This window comes from Etheostoma cragini, chromosome 11 (genome assembly GCF_013103735.1).
Source record: "Etheostoma cragini isolate CJK2018 chromosome 11, CSU_Ecrag_1.0, whole genome shotgun sequence".
NCBI lineage: Eukaryota > Metazoa > Chordata > Actinopteri > Perciformes > Percidae > Etheostoma > Etheostoma cragini.
In genome coordinates this window covers 3,519,751-3,537,361 of record NC_048417.1, presented here as the reverse complement: position 1 = coordinate 3,537,361, position 17,611 = coordinate 3,519,751, and the positions used below count along the sequence as shown (strand labels likewise).

Sequence of the window (17,611 nt, the reverse complement as noted above, 5' to 3'; positions counted from 1 at the left end):
TTCAGAATTTGCTGCGGGCCAATAAAAACTGACCGACGGGCCGCAGTTGGCCCGCGGGCCGTAGTTTGGACACCCCTGATGTAGACTATGTAGCCTTAAACTCAACGTGATTGAAGCTACAAGCCACACATCCAAAAGGCCCTCACGCCAACAAACGTGGGTGACCGAAAGAGGACAGAGAGATACTCTGCAGTGGTTTTATATGATCAGCACTGATGGGAGATGGGAGCTTGTTAGCCGAGGAGGGGGGTTGGGAAGAGAAAAGCAAAGGGGGGAGACGGTGTGCAGAGGGAGAATGCAGTCTCATATATATATGAGATGAGATTAAGATTTCACACTTGCTGCCACTTCCTTTCTCCGAGCTGAGAAAGGCTTCCTGCCAGCCGGCTTGGTATCGTCATCTTTCCTCTTCCAGAACTAATTCCTTTATCATTTAATTACGTTATCGCTGAACAGGCGAGTGCTCACGTGTTTTTTCGCACACAGTTCTATCACTCGGCTCGGTGCAGGGGGAGAAAAACTCTCGCGGAAATGCAAGTGAGCTCCAATTTAAAAGGCATTTTCATGGCTGTGGAGCTCCTTTGCACGCACGCACACATAAACACACACACACACACACACACACACACACGTGGGAGTGCAGGTTGATTGGAGGCGATCTCTGAGTGGTGCAGCCCTATGGAGAGCAGAATAGATAACTGAGCAAACATGGACAGCTGCGTATGTCTGTAACCCGACTAGCAGCCCAATGTGAGGATAATATGCATCATTGTCAAATATCTTGATAGCGATATTACTTGCAATGACCAAACAGATATTTAAGCGTACTCCCTAAAATACAACAACTTGTTTGTTGAATTTAAAACAAATGAAAAGAAATCATTGCAACATTCTTTTAATGAACAAATTGAAGACTGTATTGAAAATAAAAGGCAGCACTTGAAATAGAATGACATTTTAAAGTGGAGTTTTTACTGATGTTTTCTTTTATCTAACTCAGGAGAATCACTGAGGGGCCCTGTCTCGCACCCAGCGCATTTGACTTTGTTCACTATCGTGTGTTTTGTTACTATTTTGCACCGAACGCAGAGCGGACTTTCCCTTCACAGAAGCACGTTGGTAAATTAGGGAATGACCTCGCACTCCCGCGAAAAGAGGAGGCGTGTCTCAGCCGCAAACGTTCCCTGGTGCTATTTTACCGTTTCAGATAACAATTCCACCACAGACCAGGATAAACCTAGTTTAAAGCCAGTGGTGCCAGTCTAAAGTCAGTGTTGCCAGTTGAAAGTCTGTGGTGCTGGTCTAAAGTCAGTGGTTCTGGTCTAAAGTCAGTGGTGCTAGTCTAAAGTCAGTGGTGCTAGTCTAAAGTCAGTGGTGCCAGTCTAAAGTTAGTGGTGCCAGTCTAAAGTCAGTGGTGCTAGTCTAAAGTCAGTGGTGCTAGTCTAAAGTTAGTGGTGCCAGTCTAAAGTCAGTGGTGCTAGTCTAAAGTCAGTGGTGCTAGTCTAAAGTCAGTGGTGCCAGTCTAAAGTCAGTGGTGCTAGTCTAAAGTCAGTTTTGATTCTGTGCTTGACTTCCCGTCCCTCACTGATATCTGATCCTGACTGGTTTTCAGATTCAGTAAAGCTGCACATTTTAGAGTGGCCTTTTATTGAGGCCAGCCTAAGTCACACCTGGGCAATAATCACGCTGTCCAATCAGCATCCTGATTTGCCCCACCTGTGAGGTGGATGAATTATCTTGGCCAAGGAGAAGTGCTGACTAACACAGATTTAGATTTAGATTTAGACAGATTTGTGAACAGTATTTGAGAGAAATAAGCCTTTTTGTGTACAATGAAAAGTCTTAGATCTTCTTTGTGCAGTCTTCAGCTCATGAAAAGTGTGGAAAAAACCCAAAGTGTTGCATCTATAAATGTGTTTAGTATATAGAAACTCTCCTTTTCTTGTATCTGCTCTTAAAAAACACACTTCCTGAATGTAGCAGAGTCTGAACACGGCAGACAACACACTAAAAAAAGCAGCGCCCTGAAAATCAACAGTAACATCAGTCGCAAATAATCGATTATGGTCTGCATCGCAAAGCGGACGTGGAAGATGCTCCATCTGTGCAGTGACGGACCATAATCGATTAATTACAACGGATGTTCCTGTTGATTTTCAGGGCGCTGCTTTTTTTGTTTTTGTGAATGAAAAAATAAGTTACGCTGTGATTCATGTCAACAGCTCTATTAGTGTAAAAAACATGTGGAGCAATATAGAATAATATTGAGGAGGTGACGCTTTGAATCGTGAGACCAGCGGAGTTTAACCCCCCTACTGACATGTGAGAGTGTGTGTGAGGTGATGGGAGTGGGGGGGTTGGTGCCAAGGCTTAGCGACAATTAAGAGCAGGTTCCACTAATTGGGGAAGAAAGGGAACGGAGTCTTTATGAGAGACTGGCTCGGCGGCAGATACAAGACTGGCTGATAATTAGGTGTGTGTGAATCTGAGGATTGTCACTCAGTCTTCAGTGGGTGTGTGTATGTCGACGCATGCGTGTGTGCGCCTGTGTGTGTGTCTGTCTGTTTCTCTGTCTATGTGTGTCTGTGTGTGTGTGTGTGTGTGTCTGTCTCTGTCTCTGTGTGTGTCTGTGTATGTATATCTGTGTCTCTGTGTGTGTATGTGTGTGTCCGTGTCTCTGTCTGTGTATCTGTGTGTGTGTGTGTGTGTGTGTGTGTGTGCGCGCCCACGTGTGTGTGTGTGTGTGTGTGTGTTTGTCTGTGTGTGTGTCTGTCTCTGTGTCTGTGTCTCTGTGTGTGTATGTGTGTGTCCGTGTCTCTGTCTGTGTATGTGTGTGTGTGTGTGTGTTGTGTGCTGTAAGCAGACAGCAGTGTGTGGAAGAGCCTAATGGCCACAGCTTATAAGTGAGCAGCAGCTTATTGAATGCGAAGTGCGACAAGCTGTCACCTCCGGCCACTACCTGGTCTAACTGCGCCGTTAGAGCCACGTCTTTACTGTAAATTACTCCGGAGGGACTTCATGAATGCAGAAGGTGTTAAACCCCCTCACCAGTCCAGCTAGAGCTCCTCCTCCAGAAGGATCAGTTAATATTGTGGTACTGCATGAAGTAAATTCAAAATAGGGATCGACTGATACTGTTTGTTTCGAGGCTGATACAGATGCCGATTACTAGTAGTTAATGAAACTAACATTAGGAACCGATATGCATTTACAGTGGAAAGGAAAATCTTTAAGTCTAAATAAAAAATGTGGAATGTTACAAACTCAAAACTTTGTTTAAATGCCATAACCCTTGTGTTGTCTTCTGTCAACCATGAAACAAAAGTTTTTTTTAACACTATTATTGCTTTTTTCAACATTTTTTGTCACTTTATCAATGTTGTGGGTGCTTTTTTAGATGTTTTTTCCAAAGTTATTAGATATTTCTTATGTTGACATTTTCAGCGCTTATTTTGAAGGCCCATTTTTTGTGATTTAAAAAAAACTGAAAATGGGTCAAGTTTGACCCGAGGACAACATGAGGGTTAAATATGTAATAAATGAGAAACTCTGAACCTAATCCAAGACTACAGGACTCAGTTAATTGGCTTAGCTGCACTCAAACCTGCAGACGGACAGAGAGAAGAAGACATTCTTAGTCTGCACTTCTATTTTATCGTCTTATCAATTCGTTGATTTGATCGACCTGTATAAGGGAAGTTCCTAAAATTGGCCAATGATATCGTCCCTCCGCTATATTATATTCTTGGAAAAGTCACACTTGCCCTCAGGTTTGTTTGAAAATACGTGCAAAAATAATAAAACTGCTGAATCTTATAGGTTTTCTCTCACCCTGAGTCAATGGAGATGTTCACAGGAATAATGTCAGCGTCATAACAGCTCCGGTCGTCTCTGTCGGGGCGATGCAGCCGTTTCTGCATCAACTCTCAGAGACGAAACACATAATTACAGCTTTTCTTCTCCTGACCGGCCGGCGTCTCCCATTTCACCCACGGAACCAATCACAGAGACGGTTTATTAACGTGTGACCTTTCCTTTCGTACCCAGATTCCCGCCCTGACCTTTCCGCCACCCTGATCCTGTCTGTGTGTCTCTCTCCTCTCTGTCTTTATTAGTATGGACGGAGCAGACTTGTGTTTTGAGATCGTGAAGAGGGCAGACGCTGGCTTTGTCTACAGCGAGGCCGTCGCCAGGTGAGGTGTCCTGCTTTTTATTTACTTTCCTTAAAGCAGGGTCTTCAAGGTTTTTTAAGCGAAGGACCCCTTAACTAAATGAGAGACATATAAAGAAATAAAGACATTTAAAATGAAGTTGCTTATTAAGCTGGGCCTACAATAAAGGGTAGGGTGGCCTAAAGCCTTTATACATACCGTCTTAGTGCATAGAATACTAAGCTATTGAAATAGTCATTAAAACATGATTTAAATCATATAAATCATGTTTAACGTTAAATAAACTGTACAGTAAATCATTAGTATTAAATACTTTAGCGACCACCTAACCTAATGGCCAGTAAGCCTATCAAGGTTTTTTTTCACAAATAGGCTGATGTACTGTATTTGTGCTGATATGTTTGAAATTATTATATAATGCTTCATCATGTCATGTTAAATTTTGGAAAAAAAACTTAGCAGTAACTGGGATGACCCCCTAGGGATCCCGACCCCCGGTTAAAGAGCTCTGCTTTAAAGGGTAACCTTTTTCCACCTGGACCCCTATTTCTCTATGCGTTTAAATATTTGTGTGTTATTAACTGATGGGAACAACAATCTTGAGATTCTCAATTTGCAATGTAATCCAATAGGGCAAATTTAAAGAGTCAGTTTGCATCCAAGTTCTGTTTTTGCCACCAACAGGCTGAGATTTTTAGTTAAGTGTTTTTAAGTGTATTCCAACTTTATGGAAAGGATCCCTGCAGAGATTGACTTTTTTTTGAAGAGTAAAATGCTTTTTGTTTAACCAGAAACGGCTCCAAGGTCGCCTGCGTTAAACCCACCAGACTCCATTTAAATAATCAATACTTTTAGTGTGTTTAGAGCCTGTATTTTTCCACATAAAAATTGGTAAATTGGTGTTTATTACATCTAAAACCCACAATTGTGATTGTTGGAAAAGTGGAAAGAAAAACCAAGACGGCTTTTCATAATTATATTTTCTGTCGACTTTCAATGAAGTGTATTTTACGATGATAAAATGACTGTTTATTTACAAGTGGAGTCTGGTGGGTTTAGCGAACGCAATTTTGGGGATGTTTTTATGTTTTAAAAAAAGATCTCACTCTTTAACAGAAAGATCTTTCTCTGTAGAGATATAAGAATATTAATCTAAACATGTCAGTGGCAAAAACAGCACTTTTAGTGGATGTAAATTGCCCTTTAAAATACTATTGAAAAAGGTTGAACCCCCCACCCCTCCCGAAGTTACCCTTCCAGATCTTCTAGCTAATGCTGTTAATGGCACGTGCAATCACCAACTTAACTGTGATGTCTAAATAACTGTGATGTTTCTCTCTTTAGTCACTACATGAGACAGATCCTTGAGGCGCTACGCTATTGCCACGACAACAACGTCATTCACCGAGATGTGAAGGTATTTCTATTTTTTTTCTTCGGTTTACTACAAAGTGATGGTTGCTGCTAAAGTGACATATAGGACAATTTCGGCGTACTCCTCTGAATCTTGTTGTCTCTTCCAGACATTTTTGTGTGCGTCTTTGCATAAAGACCAGTTGTGAGTTTAATGGTTTTCATGTGATATTATCCCCCCATCTAGATTGTAGTCTTTCCTTCTACTGTATGTGTTTTTTTATTGCCTTTTCAGTCTCATAACACATATTATACTGTGTGTCCACAGTCGGCTCCCAGCTTGCAAGTTACTATCTCTGTCCTGAGCTTGGAGCTCAGGTATTAGTCATTGTCGTCCACACACACCTCTCTCTGTCTTCACTTGGCTGCTCTCACACACTGGAGCCCTGCTGAATCACTGGCTCAGGCTCAGGCTTGTTGTCTTTGTGTGAGCGATAGCCAGCCGGTGAGTTCAGCGGGACGCAGGGTGAAACAGCCTGTTAACAGTTACAGTGTGTGTCAGTGGAGCTCATGCTTTTTCTAGAGGGACATCTCTTTTGTTTTAGCTGTGTACAGCGTCTTGTTCCTCCCATTTCCACCACTTCAAATTTGACACAAAGATCCCGTTGGAGTGCAGCATGAACTGATGAGATCTCAGTGGTCGAAGTTCCTTAAACAACACATTTTTGGCAAGATTTCATACACTAACTATAGCTAGGTTTCCATCCACTTGTCAATCGAATTATCTGGAGTTTGGAGAAAAAAAACTCATGCGAGGACAAACAAAGCTGAGCAACGGGATCTGTTGGTTCATTTCTTTAACTGTCTATGTTGTTAGCGCAGCACGGACGCAACATGTAAACTGCAGGATGGTCGAACCAACCGACCTGTCCGATTTGTAGGAAGACGACCGCTCTCCCTGTTGATAGCTGCCCAATATCAAACTACTGACATGTTTTGCTGCTAAAGAGTGACGGCAACAACCTCCACATGTCAGTCAACGTTCACCCCGTAGGCCTGTTGGCAGGAAGTCGATTCATAATGTGACTCTGGTGGAATCTTTCTGTCAGTGATTTAAGTGTCAGGCTTATTGTGTGTGTGTGTGTGTGTGTGTGTGTGTGTGTGTGTGTGTGTGTGTGTGTGTGTGTGTGTGTGTGTGTGTGTGTGTGTGTGTGAGAGAGAGAGAGAACAATGACATAAAAAATACAATAAAACAAAACACATTCATAAATTCATCAACACATTACAAGATTATTTTTCAATAGACTATAAATATATATCATAAATATAAAGTATTTTCTTTGGTAATCTATCGAGGGAGTAAATTTGATACAAGAAAGTAAACTACATTGTATTTATTCTTTTGGGTTATTTACAGTGAAGTGTAGAAATAGACATATATGATGAATAGAACATAAATACTTGTACCTATGCAGCGTTGACATTGTCCCAGGGGTTCACTTCTATTATCACCATTTAACAGAGTCTGTGTAAGCTCTCTGGTTTATCAGATGTCCCGAGATTTATGCCCTTTACAAGGGACACACAGGGACAGAGTACACACACACACACACACACACACACACACAGGCAAGCAAGCACACAGACACGCACGCACGTGCATGCACACAGACACGCACGCACGTGCATGCACACACACACACACACACACAGGCAAGCAAGCACACAGACACGCACGCACGTGCATGCACACAAACAGGCATGGAGACACACAGACACGCACAGACACACGCACAGATACACACACACAGACTTACACAGGGGGACACGGTAGACACACACACACACACACACACACACACACTCACACACATATCAACCACAAAGCTGTCCTTGTTGAATATGGATCGGCTCGAGTGTGCCACATTTCTCCATGCATGAAAGTCATTGAATTCATTTAAAATCCCAATGTTCATAAATCCCTGCGATGTCTCGGTCGTTATCTTCCTCCTCACTTCCCCCACAGACCTCCACTGTCGACGGCAGCATCGCTCTGTTTGCGTTGGTGTGTCTTATGTCTGTGAATCTGTGTGTTTGGCCCTCTCTGTGCTGCACACGGTGTTCATGCAAATGCATGACTGATAGAAGCAAACTGATAGAATTAGATTATCTGGCTCAGTCTTGAATGCACAAGTTTGAGCGCTGAGAGCCAGTGAACTTTGTTTTCTGTTCACACATCCAGCTTTTGTGTTATGGCATGCTGTTCTGACATTAAAGTGATGCTGAATGTTTGATCTGGAAAGCACAGCACACTCCTGGTGTTGTGTTGAGAAATCCGTGGCAGAACTTTTGATGTAAACACAAATGCAGAGAGAGCCAGAGCCATACTATAGCATACAACAATATTATTTTCTTCTCCAGCTATACTAAGGTGAAAGGATTTCCTGTCAGAAGAAACTGTGGGCTTTAACTCTGTGAATCGTAAAGCTTTTGCTTCCTAGAGTATAACACTGTGTCTCTGCAGGAACATTGAAACTTTTGCACAAATGTCAGCATTCATGCCTTTTAATGGCATTTCTGCTTGTCATGTTAGAGATAACTTCTCTTAAGACTGTGTTTAAAGTTGAGTGTGTGTCAATGAGTTGCAATATTACAACTTACAACATTGGTCTCACATCTGCCACGAAGATCAATGAGTGTCATTCTTCTAACTTAAGAGACATGTGTGAGACATCGATGCTAGGCAGTTGTGATAGTCTCTTGCTGCCTACTTTGGCTCAATGTGCATGTTGCTACAGAATGTGGTCATTAAGAAATTGCAGCTATTTTCATAGGCATTACACAGTCAAGGGACAGTTTGGTTGTATGAGGTACTTATCCATAGTCAATGTTAGGCCAGATCAGGAACAAGGCCACACAAGCTGATATAGTGTGTGATATAGTACATGATACAGTTGTCTTTTAATAAGAACTCTATGACTGAAGCATTCAATCGCCACTTCATAAATTCTGGCTTTGTAACTGAGTCTTTAAACTCTATTGTTTCAGCCCCTGCAGCTCATGGTACCTTCAGCCCTTCAACACCTCCTCACAGTTTATCAATCCGGCCTATTTTAGTGGCGGGAGGTCATTAAGGAATTGATCCCACTGGTCCCAAATAAAACAGCTGAGATCTTGCCGCTTTCTTCATTGAAATTGCGGCCCTTGTCATTGCGGCTCCCCTAACAGCTATCATTAATCTCTCCCTCCATAGGGCCGAAATTCCACCTGCTTGGAAAGAAGCGGTTGTGCTTCCTCTGTTTAAGGGCGGGGATCAGGCTGACCGAAACAATTACAGGCCAATTTCTACTTCCCCTGCGTGGCAAAGATTGTAGAAAAACTCAACAAACGACTAACCCAACACCTTATCGTATCTGGTACACAATCTGGCTTTTGATCTGGGTATGGTTGTAACTGCGCTGCTATATTCATTCACCATTCCAAAGCTTTTGACTCCGTTCATCACATTACAGTCGTTCATAGACCAAACAGCATTGGTGTCACTGGTTTGGTTTTCCAATTATCTCTCTCAACGGCAGCAATGTTGAAAATTGAAAAATTCTTTCTTCCATTCTCTCCCGGTCAAAAGGGGTGTCCACCAGGGCTCCATACTTGGCCCCACACTTTTCTCAATATACATTAATAACAGTCCTCAGGCAGCTGGCAATTCACTCATTCACTTATATGCTAAAGATCCAATTTTTTTTCTTTGTGCCACTGGTCCTTCTACTGGTGCTGTTTAAGCAAGTCTGCAAGATAGCTTCTTCCAACTACAGCAGTCTTTTTCCCCAACTCAAACCCACTCTCAATACCTCTAAAGCTAAAGACATGTGGTTTTACTGTAAGGGTACTACGCCTTCTTCCGCCCTTAACATTACCACATGCAAGGAGGATATACTTGATTAAGTCACTGCATATAAATACTTGGGCATTTGGTTGGAAACTTCCCTTTCTTTCTCTATCCTCATATCAAAGGTGCAATCTAAGGTCAAAGCCAAGCTCGGTTTCTGTAACAGAAACCGCTCCAATTTCACCACTTCTGCCAAACTAACAATGACAATTCTACCCATGTTAGATTATAGTGACACCATATACAGGGTTGCTTGCAAGACCGCTGTATCAAAACTCAACGCTCTTTACCATTCCGCAATCAGGTTGGCCACAAATTCCCCCTTCAGTACACACCACTGCACCCTTTAATCATCTGTCAACTGGCCCTCTCTCCACATCCGCAGTAAGATTCACAGTTTTGCTTTTATTTATAAGACTTTATTTGCTGATCACCTTCTTACTTAGATCACCTGCTGCAGCCAAAGTCTGTCACATACAATACCAGTTCCTCACTTCTTCAATTAATTCCCAAAACCAACTCTGCATTTGGTCTTGCATCTTTTCAATCTGCTCCCGCGCGCCACTGAAATGCTTTCCAAAAGATTCTTAAACTGGACCAACTAATTTCCATTTCATCATTCAAAACCATCATATCATCCTTGTTTACGGACATATGCAGTTGCTTCTCTACATAATCCTTTTTACAGCTCAATATTTGAATGGCTTCTCCCTATCTTACTCACCCATGTACCTGTGCACTTATCTTGCAGAACACAGGTGGTCAGTTTAAACCACAGTGCTGGAAATGAATGAACGAATGAATTGAAAACATGTCAGTCCCTCTGCACTCCAAATGCCACATTCTACATATGAATAGGTACCAGTGAGCTAGATGGAGAGAAGACTCCTTTCCCCACTGAATACTTGAATGTCAGCTGTTTTTACAATGTAAAATGACCCTCTGGTCCACTTTGACCTCTTTGTGAAACACAGAGGACTGTTAGCTGCCTTGTTAGTGCTGTTTGCGTGATGATGAGTGGCTGCATGGCAGAGCTAATAGCTTCTATAAATGCATCCAAATGGGCCTTGAGGTGTCGACCATGAAATTCTGACATTGAGGTTTCACAGTCACACACACACACACACACAATAAATGCGTATATTTATGCACATACTGCCAGTCATGAATGTGTCTCATCTGTACAGGTTTGATGGCAAAATCACCGCTTCGTGCTCCTCAGTGTTTATCACATTCACGTTATGTTGTTGTAACTGCTGTTTTCGTTTTTGCAGAGTTGTTGTCAAGCTATTCAATGATGTATCTTAAAGTGACAGACACAGCTTGTCGTCTCTTTTTCTCACATTGTGCTTTTGTATTGTATGGCGTCATCTAACTATAATTGGGTTCAATCAGACTCTGCTGCGGCTCATTTACAGATATTGCTTGTGCCCTCCCCCCCCCCCCCCCCCCCCCCCCCCAGCGGTCACACATCCAGGTAGCATTGTGGCTTGGGCGGGAGAAGGAAGGAAGCCAATATCCCATCCCTCCCCCCGCCCTACGGCCGAAGCTGTTTACTGCACCAGAAAAAAGCAGTTCTTGTATTTATAATGTGTATGAGAGTGTGCTCCTTGTGTAGTTTTATCATATGATGACCAGACATTGAAATCTTTTTTGAGTGAGTAAGGTGGATGACGTCAGGGTAGGCAGCTGTTAGCAAGCCTGTGTGGAGATATATAATAACATGATTTCTCTGAGTGCAAACATCCCCACTATGATCAAAAAAGGGAAAGGCCTCATAACCGCCTTGACTGCGCTTCTATTAACACACATGATTCAAACAACATGCTATAGCTCCGTCTGTTGGTTTTGCAATACTCAGCATCCACAGGAACCAGTTTATCCATGAATTGAGTCATAAAAATGAACCTTGTGATTAATAGCGGATGGGTGGTTGGTGAAATAAGGCATAATTAATGAGAAAATGGGTACTGTGAACAGAGCAGAGAGCAGAACGGAGCTGCTGTCGGCTGCTGCTCCTGTGCACATTTACGCTTTGCTATCATTAGATGTCTCGCATGTCTCACATGTCAGGACAGAAGACTTTGGCCATATCGTCCGGCCTGTAGGCTCACAAAGTGGTCCAAAGCTCAGCCCATCACTCATTATTATCCTCTCCTCGTTCTGCCATCTCCCCACTCAGTGGGAACTCTCCTGGCTCCATTTCCCTGTGTTTGCTGAGTGTTTTTCTTCCTCTAGCCTGTGTGTGTGTGTATGTGTTTGTGTGTGTGGTTACACTAGAGTGGTGTCTGATTCTCTCAGCTGTCTGCTACAGTCTGAAACACCCAGGCCCCTCGGGGGTGGGGTGGGGACTACACATCTGCAGGGGCCACACTTCACAGAACATTGTCTACCTTAAAACTCTCCCAATACAGTCTTGCACACCTTCCTCTCAAAACACAAGTGCACAGTCTGTAATCCCTCTTCAATTATTTACACACAATTACTGAACAGTGTTTTTGACACATGGGTATCAAATATTTATTGGTCTGCTGTTACACATGACGGGCGCTCCGCAAACATTTCCTTGTAGACTTGAAAATGACACTGCTTTGTTCCACTTACAGTACATAAAATCCATTTTTTAGGTTTTGTGAAAGAGAGAGCGCTATGCAACAAAAGTCCCTGGCCTGAATCCGACCGGGGACATTGCAATTTATGTATTTATTAAGGCTGTCAAATGAACCCGTAAGTAACGAGTTAATGCAAATCCCTTTTAACGCCACTTATTACTTTAATGCATGAATGTTGTGTGATTTTGCCCAGTGATTTAGGAAATGGGAAAGCTGCAGCATTAACATTGCGAGCTGCAGTGCAAAAACAAAACTCCTTCAGCAGAAATGGATGAAGAAAACGCAACTGCAAGTTGAGTTTCAAAGCCTTTCCAGCAGGGCTGGATCGGAATATACGAATATTTGTTCGATGGGTAGTAGGCCTGCACGATCCGAGGAAGAACAGGAATCACGATTTTTTTTGCTTAGAATTGATATCAAGATTCTCTGCCACGATGTTTTTTGGCCATGACAAAATTGCCAGTACCAAATAGATTTTTTTGGCACCTATAACACGTTGCTCATCACCACAAGACTGTAAACAGAGAGGCCTCAATGAAGTATATATTATTATATTCTTATCTATTTTATACAGTCTATGTTTAAAACTCACAGGGCCGGCCTCGTGAACTTCTATTGAAAGGTCATTAACAACACATTAAAACGATGCCAGTTAATTGTGCATTAACTAGCTAAATTAATTAGTTAATATTTTATATTCATCAACAACTAGACGCAACGACGGCACATTGTCAGGATTCTTTCAAAAGAAAGATTTTCTGTTTTTCTAAACACTTTCTTGGCTTGAACCCACCATAGTGGTGGCCACGTTCCCATCCACCAACTGTGCAGCCTTGTGATCCCCACTTCCTGTAGCCGAACACACCTGTCTGCTCTCAGGGTTGTTCTGTCTGCACCTTAAAAGTCTGAGGGTTTGATGGCGGAAGGTCTTGTCCAACAGGAAGTACATCAAGGGGTCAGTCCATCCTCTCAGTGCAGCCAGAAGCAGCAGGCAGTTCTTCAGCTAGAGGAAGAGGAAGAGAAACCCGTCGTCATACAGGCATCTCCTCTAGCCTTGCAATCTGCTATACATAGGTTTATGTTTAGGTAGTACAGAATAACATCACTTTGCTTTAAGGTAGGGCTGGGCCATATGGAGAAAATCAAATATCACCATATTTTTGACCAAATATGTCGACATCAATACCGCAACAATAATGTAGTCAATAATGTTGACTATTGGTGCTTTAACAAAACATTAACACAATGAGATTTGTGATCAATAATCCCCATTTATGTGGATATAATGACTAAGTGGTCTGGTAACAGTCTGGTAAGTTCAGAAAATGACATCACTTTACTGTAATGCAGCCTTTAAAACCAGGAAAGGACAACACTTATTCCATGTTACAATATTATGATATCCAAATCTATAATATCTAGTCTTGTATCTCTATACAGATATCCATATAATATCGATATATTGCCCAGCTCTACTTTAAGGTGAGATTTAGTCACCTCGACGAAGGTGGAGAGTGGATGACAGTGGTTGCAGATGTTGGCGCCGGGTGAATAGTTGAGCTGATGTTGGTAATGAGCCACGTAAATGAAGATGGTTTTGAAGATGTGGTATGGCAGCAGACAAACTGAAAGAACAATCTGAGAGGAGATGGTTCTTATTATGGAAAGCAGGGAGAAATATGCATGATATTCTGTTTTTAGTGCTGCCTTTAAAATTCAACTCAATGTTCAATTTGTTCAATACAATGTTAGAAATGATTTCCTTTCCTTTGTTTTAAATCAGCTTGTTGTATTTTAGCAGAATACTTAAAGCAACACTTTATCTGTTTGTCATAATATAATATTGTTATTTCAGTATTTAACTACAGTACATTACAGCATATATTCTTCATATCGTGCAGCCCTACACTAAATGACTGAAAACATACACATAGCAAATACAGATGATTTAAAATGACTACAAAGGGGCACAAAATGGTGGCCAGGTTGGATCTTGGACTTGTGATGATTTTCTGCATGTCTTCTCCCTCTCTGTACCCTTTTTCATCTAACTGTCCTGTCCCTAACTGTCCCAGACCCTCATGAAGAGTCCCCTCTTCTATTAAAAATGATGCAAACTGAGGCCAGGTTGGGTCAGTGGTAGAGCGGGCGCACATGTACTGAGAGGTTAATGCCTCATTGAGAGGTCCAGGTGTCAAATCAGACCTGTGACGACTTCCTGCATGTCTTTCCACTCTCTCTCACCTAACTGTCCTATTAAAGACAAAAGGTGGAAAAGCCCAAAAAATAACTAACACAAACTGATTAATTGATTATTGAAATATTTGGCAATTCATTTAATATTGGCAGCTCTTAAGTGGTTTTCTTGGGAATTAGTAATAATTACAAATGCAGTTACTTTAAAGTAGGGCTGGGCAATATACTGATATTACAGTGACCCCCATATGTAAGGGTAGATATCGTGATATTGTCATACAACACAAGGGTTGTCTTTTCCGTGTTTTAAAGGCTGCATTTAGTGCTGGGTATCGTTCAAAAAAACGTAGAGACCGGCTTTGATACCAGTCCCTGAAACATTTTCCAACACAAATTTGATTCAACAAATTAACATCCCAAATCTATATATTTCTTTTCCAGCTCCTACTATGTGAGCCCCGTCCCTGTGTAACGTAGAGTTCAGATGCTTTTTCGATGCTCACTATTTTAGAGGCAATTCAGTCGGTGCCTGAATAGTGTTAAAGGAGACTTCTGGTCGATTCCAACACGTAGCTCCGTTTTTCTTTAAAAATTTTGAGTGCTATTAGTAGAGAAAAAAAGAAAAACCAGTCGGTGCTGCCTACACCGAGTTATCCTCCTGCTGGAGTTAGCACCCAACAAGACAAGTTATACACGTTATTGGTGGTTATTAATAGTCAACCCTATAACAATATTGCCGCAATATCAACATTGAAGTATTTGGTTGAAAGTATTGTGATTTTTAATTTATTCCCATATTGCCAGGCTGTACTAAGTAAGTCGTTATTTTAGAGTTTAGAGGTATAACCCATAGTCACCTGGATGACGGCGATGTTTCGGAGCACCCTTCCAAGCAGGCATTGGGAGGTGGGGACACTCGTGCTTTGACGTGAGCGCCGGATATGCCTCAACACCGTCATGTAGGCCAGCAGCGCCAGCAGGTAAAACACATAGAACAGGATTATAGCGGGCACGCCCATAGTCGCGGACCGTATGCCCCCTATCTCCACCGCAGGGTTGTAGCACACCTTGGCACACCCGGCCGCCGCAGTAGCGTCCGCGCTCATAGCTTCGTTCACAGAGTAGTAAACCGTCACGGGCACGACGCCGCCGACCGCCACCACCCACGCTGCGGTGCAAACCCGGCTGGCGAAGGAAGTCCGCTTGAGACAGGCGAGGAAGGCGGGCGGCAGCAGCGTGGCACAGCTGCTCGGCCGCGACGCGTGCGTGTGCTGGATGAGCACCGCGAAGCGTGTCAGGGCCACCCACATGAGGATCATGATGCCGATGTAGATGTTGATGTGGAGCACCGGGGTGACGCCGTGCAGCACCAGCCGACACGGGACGCCGCTCTGCGTCCAGACAGAGCCACGGGCGTAGTAGGCGGCGAGGAAGGGCGCGGTGAGGGACAGCATCAGGTTGGAGATGCTCAGGTGGGACAGGTAGACGTGGATGGGGGAGGCGGCGGAGATGCACCGCAGGGTCACCCACAAAGACAGCGCGTTGCCCGGGAGAGAGGTGAGGAAGAGGAGGGTGTAGGCGGAGGGGAGGAAGAAGTGCGTGGTGGCGGTGGGGCAGAGTGGAGGAACAGAGGAGGAGTGGGACGCGTTGTCCAGTGGAAAGGTGTACGCTGTATAGTTCATTTGATCTGTGGCAACACAAAGGAGAGAAAGATTCTAATCTGCTAAGGCTAGATTTACATTGCTTTGCTGTTTTGGTTTAAAAAGGAATATCTTTGGCTGAGTTTCCCACTCTCATTGCCCCTGATCTGGCGTTTCCCCCTCTCATTCCACATGCTTTTGCATTTCCCCATTTCATTCCCCCTGCTCTGTTGTTTCCCCTCATTCCCCCTGCTCTGGCGTTTCTCCCTCTCATTCAACCTGCTCTTGCATTTCCCAATTTTATTCCCCCTGCTCTTGCATTTCCCCATCTCATTCCCCATCTCATCTCCAACAATTTGAGAAATTAATAAATCTACTAGAGACGTTTTATTTTATTAAAAATGAACACGTAATGAATGCTCATGCACCAATGAGAAGAAATTGAGAAAACTACTACTTGAGAAAAGTACTTTACAATATTGTACTTTTTCTTTTCTTATCTATTGTTGTTAAACCTGATCTGAAAGAAGAAGAAATGATGCATTTGAATCTGTGGACGAAAGGGGGTCACTGAACAAATCTATTTTTGTTTAAGTTATCTATCATGGACAACCACAAGCACCCGCCCCACCCTTCATCAGCTTCAATGTTGCACGGACCGCTACAGGAAATAATTTCTACCACAGGAAATGCAACTCTTTAACACTTCATCACTGGGTAGTGATAAGTCTCTGAGACCACAATACTGCACTGCAACCTGTGTCCCTTTGTACAGTTTGTGTGTATCTATCTAGCTATCTCATTTATTTGAACAGTTGCACTCGTTATAACCAATCCCTCGCTTCTCCTATTTCTATTCTGTCTTCAAGCAAAAACAGTGAACACTGAAGTTAACGTTACACACCATAAAAGTTTATTTATTCGGTGATATTACAAATGATATATCCGCTGATATATATGTCAGCATCCCACACAGCTCGCTTGCCGTTAAGTCTACATACCTTTGACAGGAGCTCTGTCAGATCATCCAGTCACAGCAGCTCTCCTTCAAGTAAAAGACTCACAGAGGATGGTAGAAACAGTTTGCGTTCCCTACTTTTTATGAAACTACAAGTTCATGTTTCACCGCCGCTCTCTCGTTTGTTTCTTTGTTGGTGTCACTTGTGGTATATTTGGTTCGTTTCCTTTTCTGCTTATGACTATGTGTTTCCGAAAGCAACGTAGTGTACTTCTTGAGAAACTGCTTTACAACAGCAGTCCACTGCATCATTTTATTATTATGTTGGCAGTTTAGGACACAATTTGCAATGCTCCTCTTCATGTTTAAAAAATAGATATAATGCATATTGATATGTTTTCAAATCTGTCTTTTTGTATAATTTATATCCTCACATGCGAGTTTCTATCTCCATCTGTCCATTTCAAGACAACATTTACTAAGGTAACCAGGGTACCTGCAGGGTCTATAAATACAACATTTACTAAGCTAACCAGGGTACCTGCAGGGTCTATAAATACAACATTTACTAAGCTAACCAGGGTACCTGCAGGGTCTATAAATACAACACTTACTAAGCTAACCAGGGTACCTGCAGGGTCTATAAATACAACACTTACTAAGCTAACCAGGGTACCTGCAGGGTCTATAAATACAACACTTACTAAGGTAACCAGGGTACCTGCAGGGTCTATAAATACAACACTTACTAAGGTAAACAGGGTACCTGCAGGGTCTATAAATACAACACT

General features: G+C 42.6%; 2 protein-coding genes across 2 annotated transcripts in view; one reads left to right on the top strand and one right to left on the bottom strand.

Annotated features, from left to right (window-relative positions):
- The window catches only part of caska (calcium/calmodulin-dependent serine protein kinase a), a 136,057-nt gene that overhangs the window by 58,054 nt on the left and 60,392 nt on the right, over positions 1 to 17,611 (top strand). The window contains exons 4-5 of the mRNA XM_034885997.1: positions 4,116 to 4,193; positions 5,517 to 5,589. Of these exons, the coding sequence (XP_034741888.1) occupies positions 4,116 to 4,193; positions 5,517 to 5,589 (151 nt within the window). The remainder of the gene's footprint in view (positions 1 to 4,115; positions 4,194 to 5,516; positions 5,590 to 17,611) is intronic.
- Positions 12,718 to 15,922, bottom strand: LOC117953108 (probable G-protein coupled receptor 82). Its single transcript, XM_034885894.1, has 3 exons — positions 15,080 to 15,922; positions 13,524 to 13,664; positions 12,718 to 13,029 (listed from the first exon to the last, which is right to left on the bottom strand). Exons 1-3 carry the CDS (start codon positions 15,902 to 15,904, stop codon positions 12,793 to 12,795), a joined length of 1,203 nt encoding a protein of 400 aa, XP_034741785.1. The 5' UTR covers positions 15,905 to 15,922; the 3' UTR covers positions 12,718 to 12,792.

What these genes read in the sequence shown, in the direction of transcription:
- LOC117953108 (XM_034885894.1), bottom strand. Translation starts at nt 15,904, where the DNA reads ATGAACTATACAGCGTACACCTTTCCACTGGACAACGCGTCCCACTCC. An exon ending in GAAACATCGCCGTCATCCAG is followed by an intron (nt 13,665 to 15,079) that starts GTGACTATGGGT and finishes ATCTCCTCTCAG; the next exon opens with ATTGTTCTTTCAGTTTGTCT. An exon ending in CACTCTCCACCTTCGTCGAG is followed by an intron (nt 13,030 to 13,523) that starts GTGACTAAATCT and finishes CTCTTCCTCTAG; the next exon opens with CTGAAGAACTGCCTGCTGCT.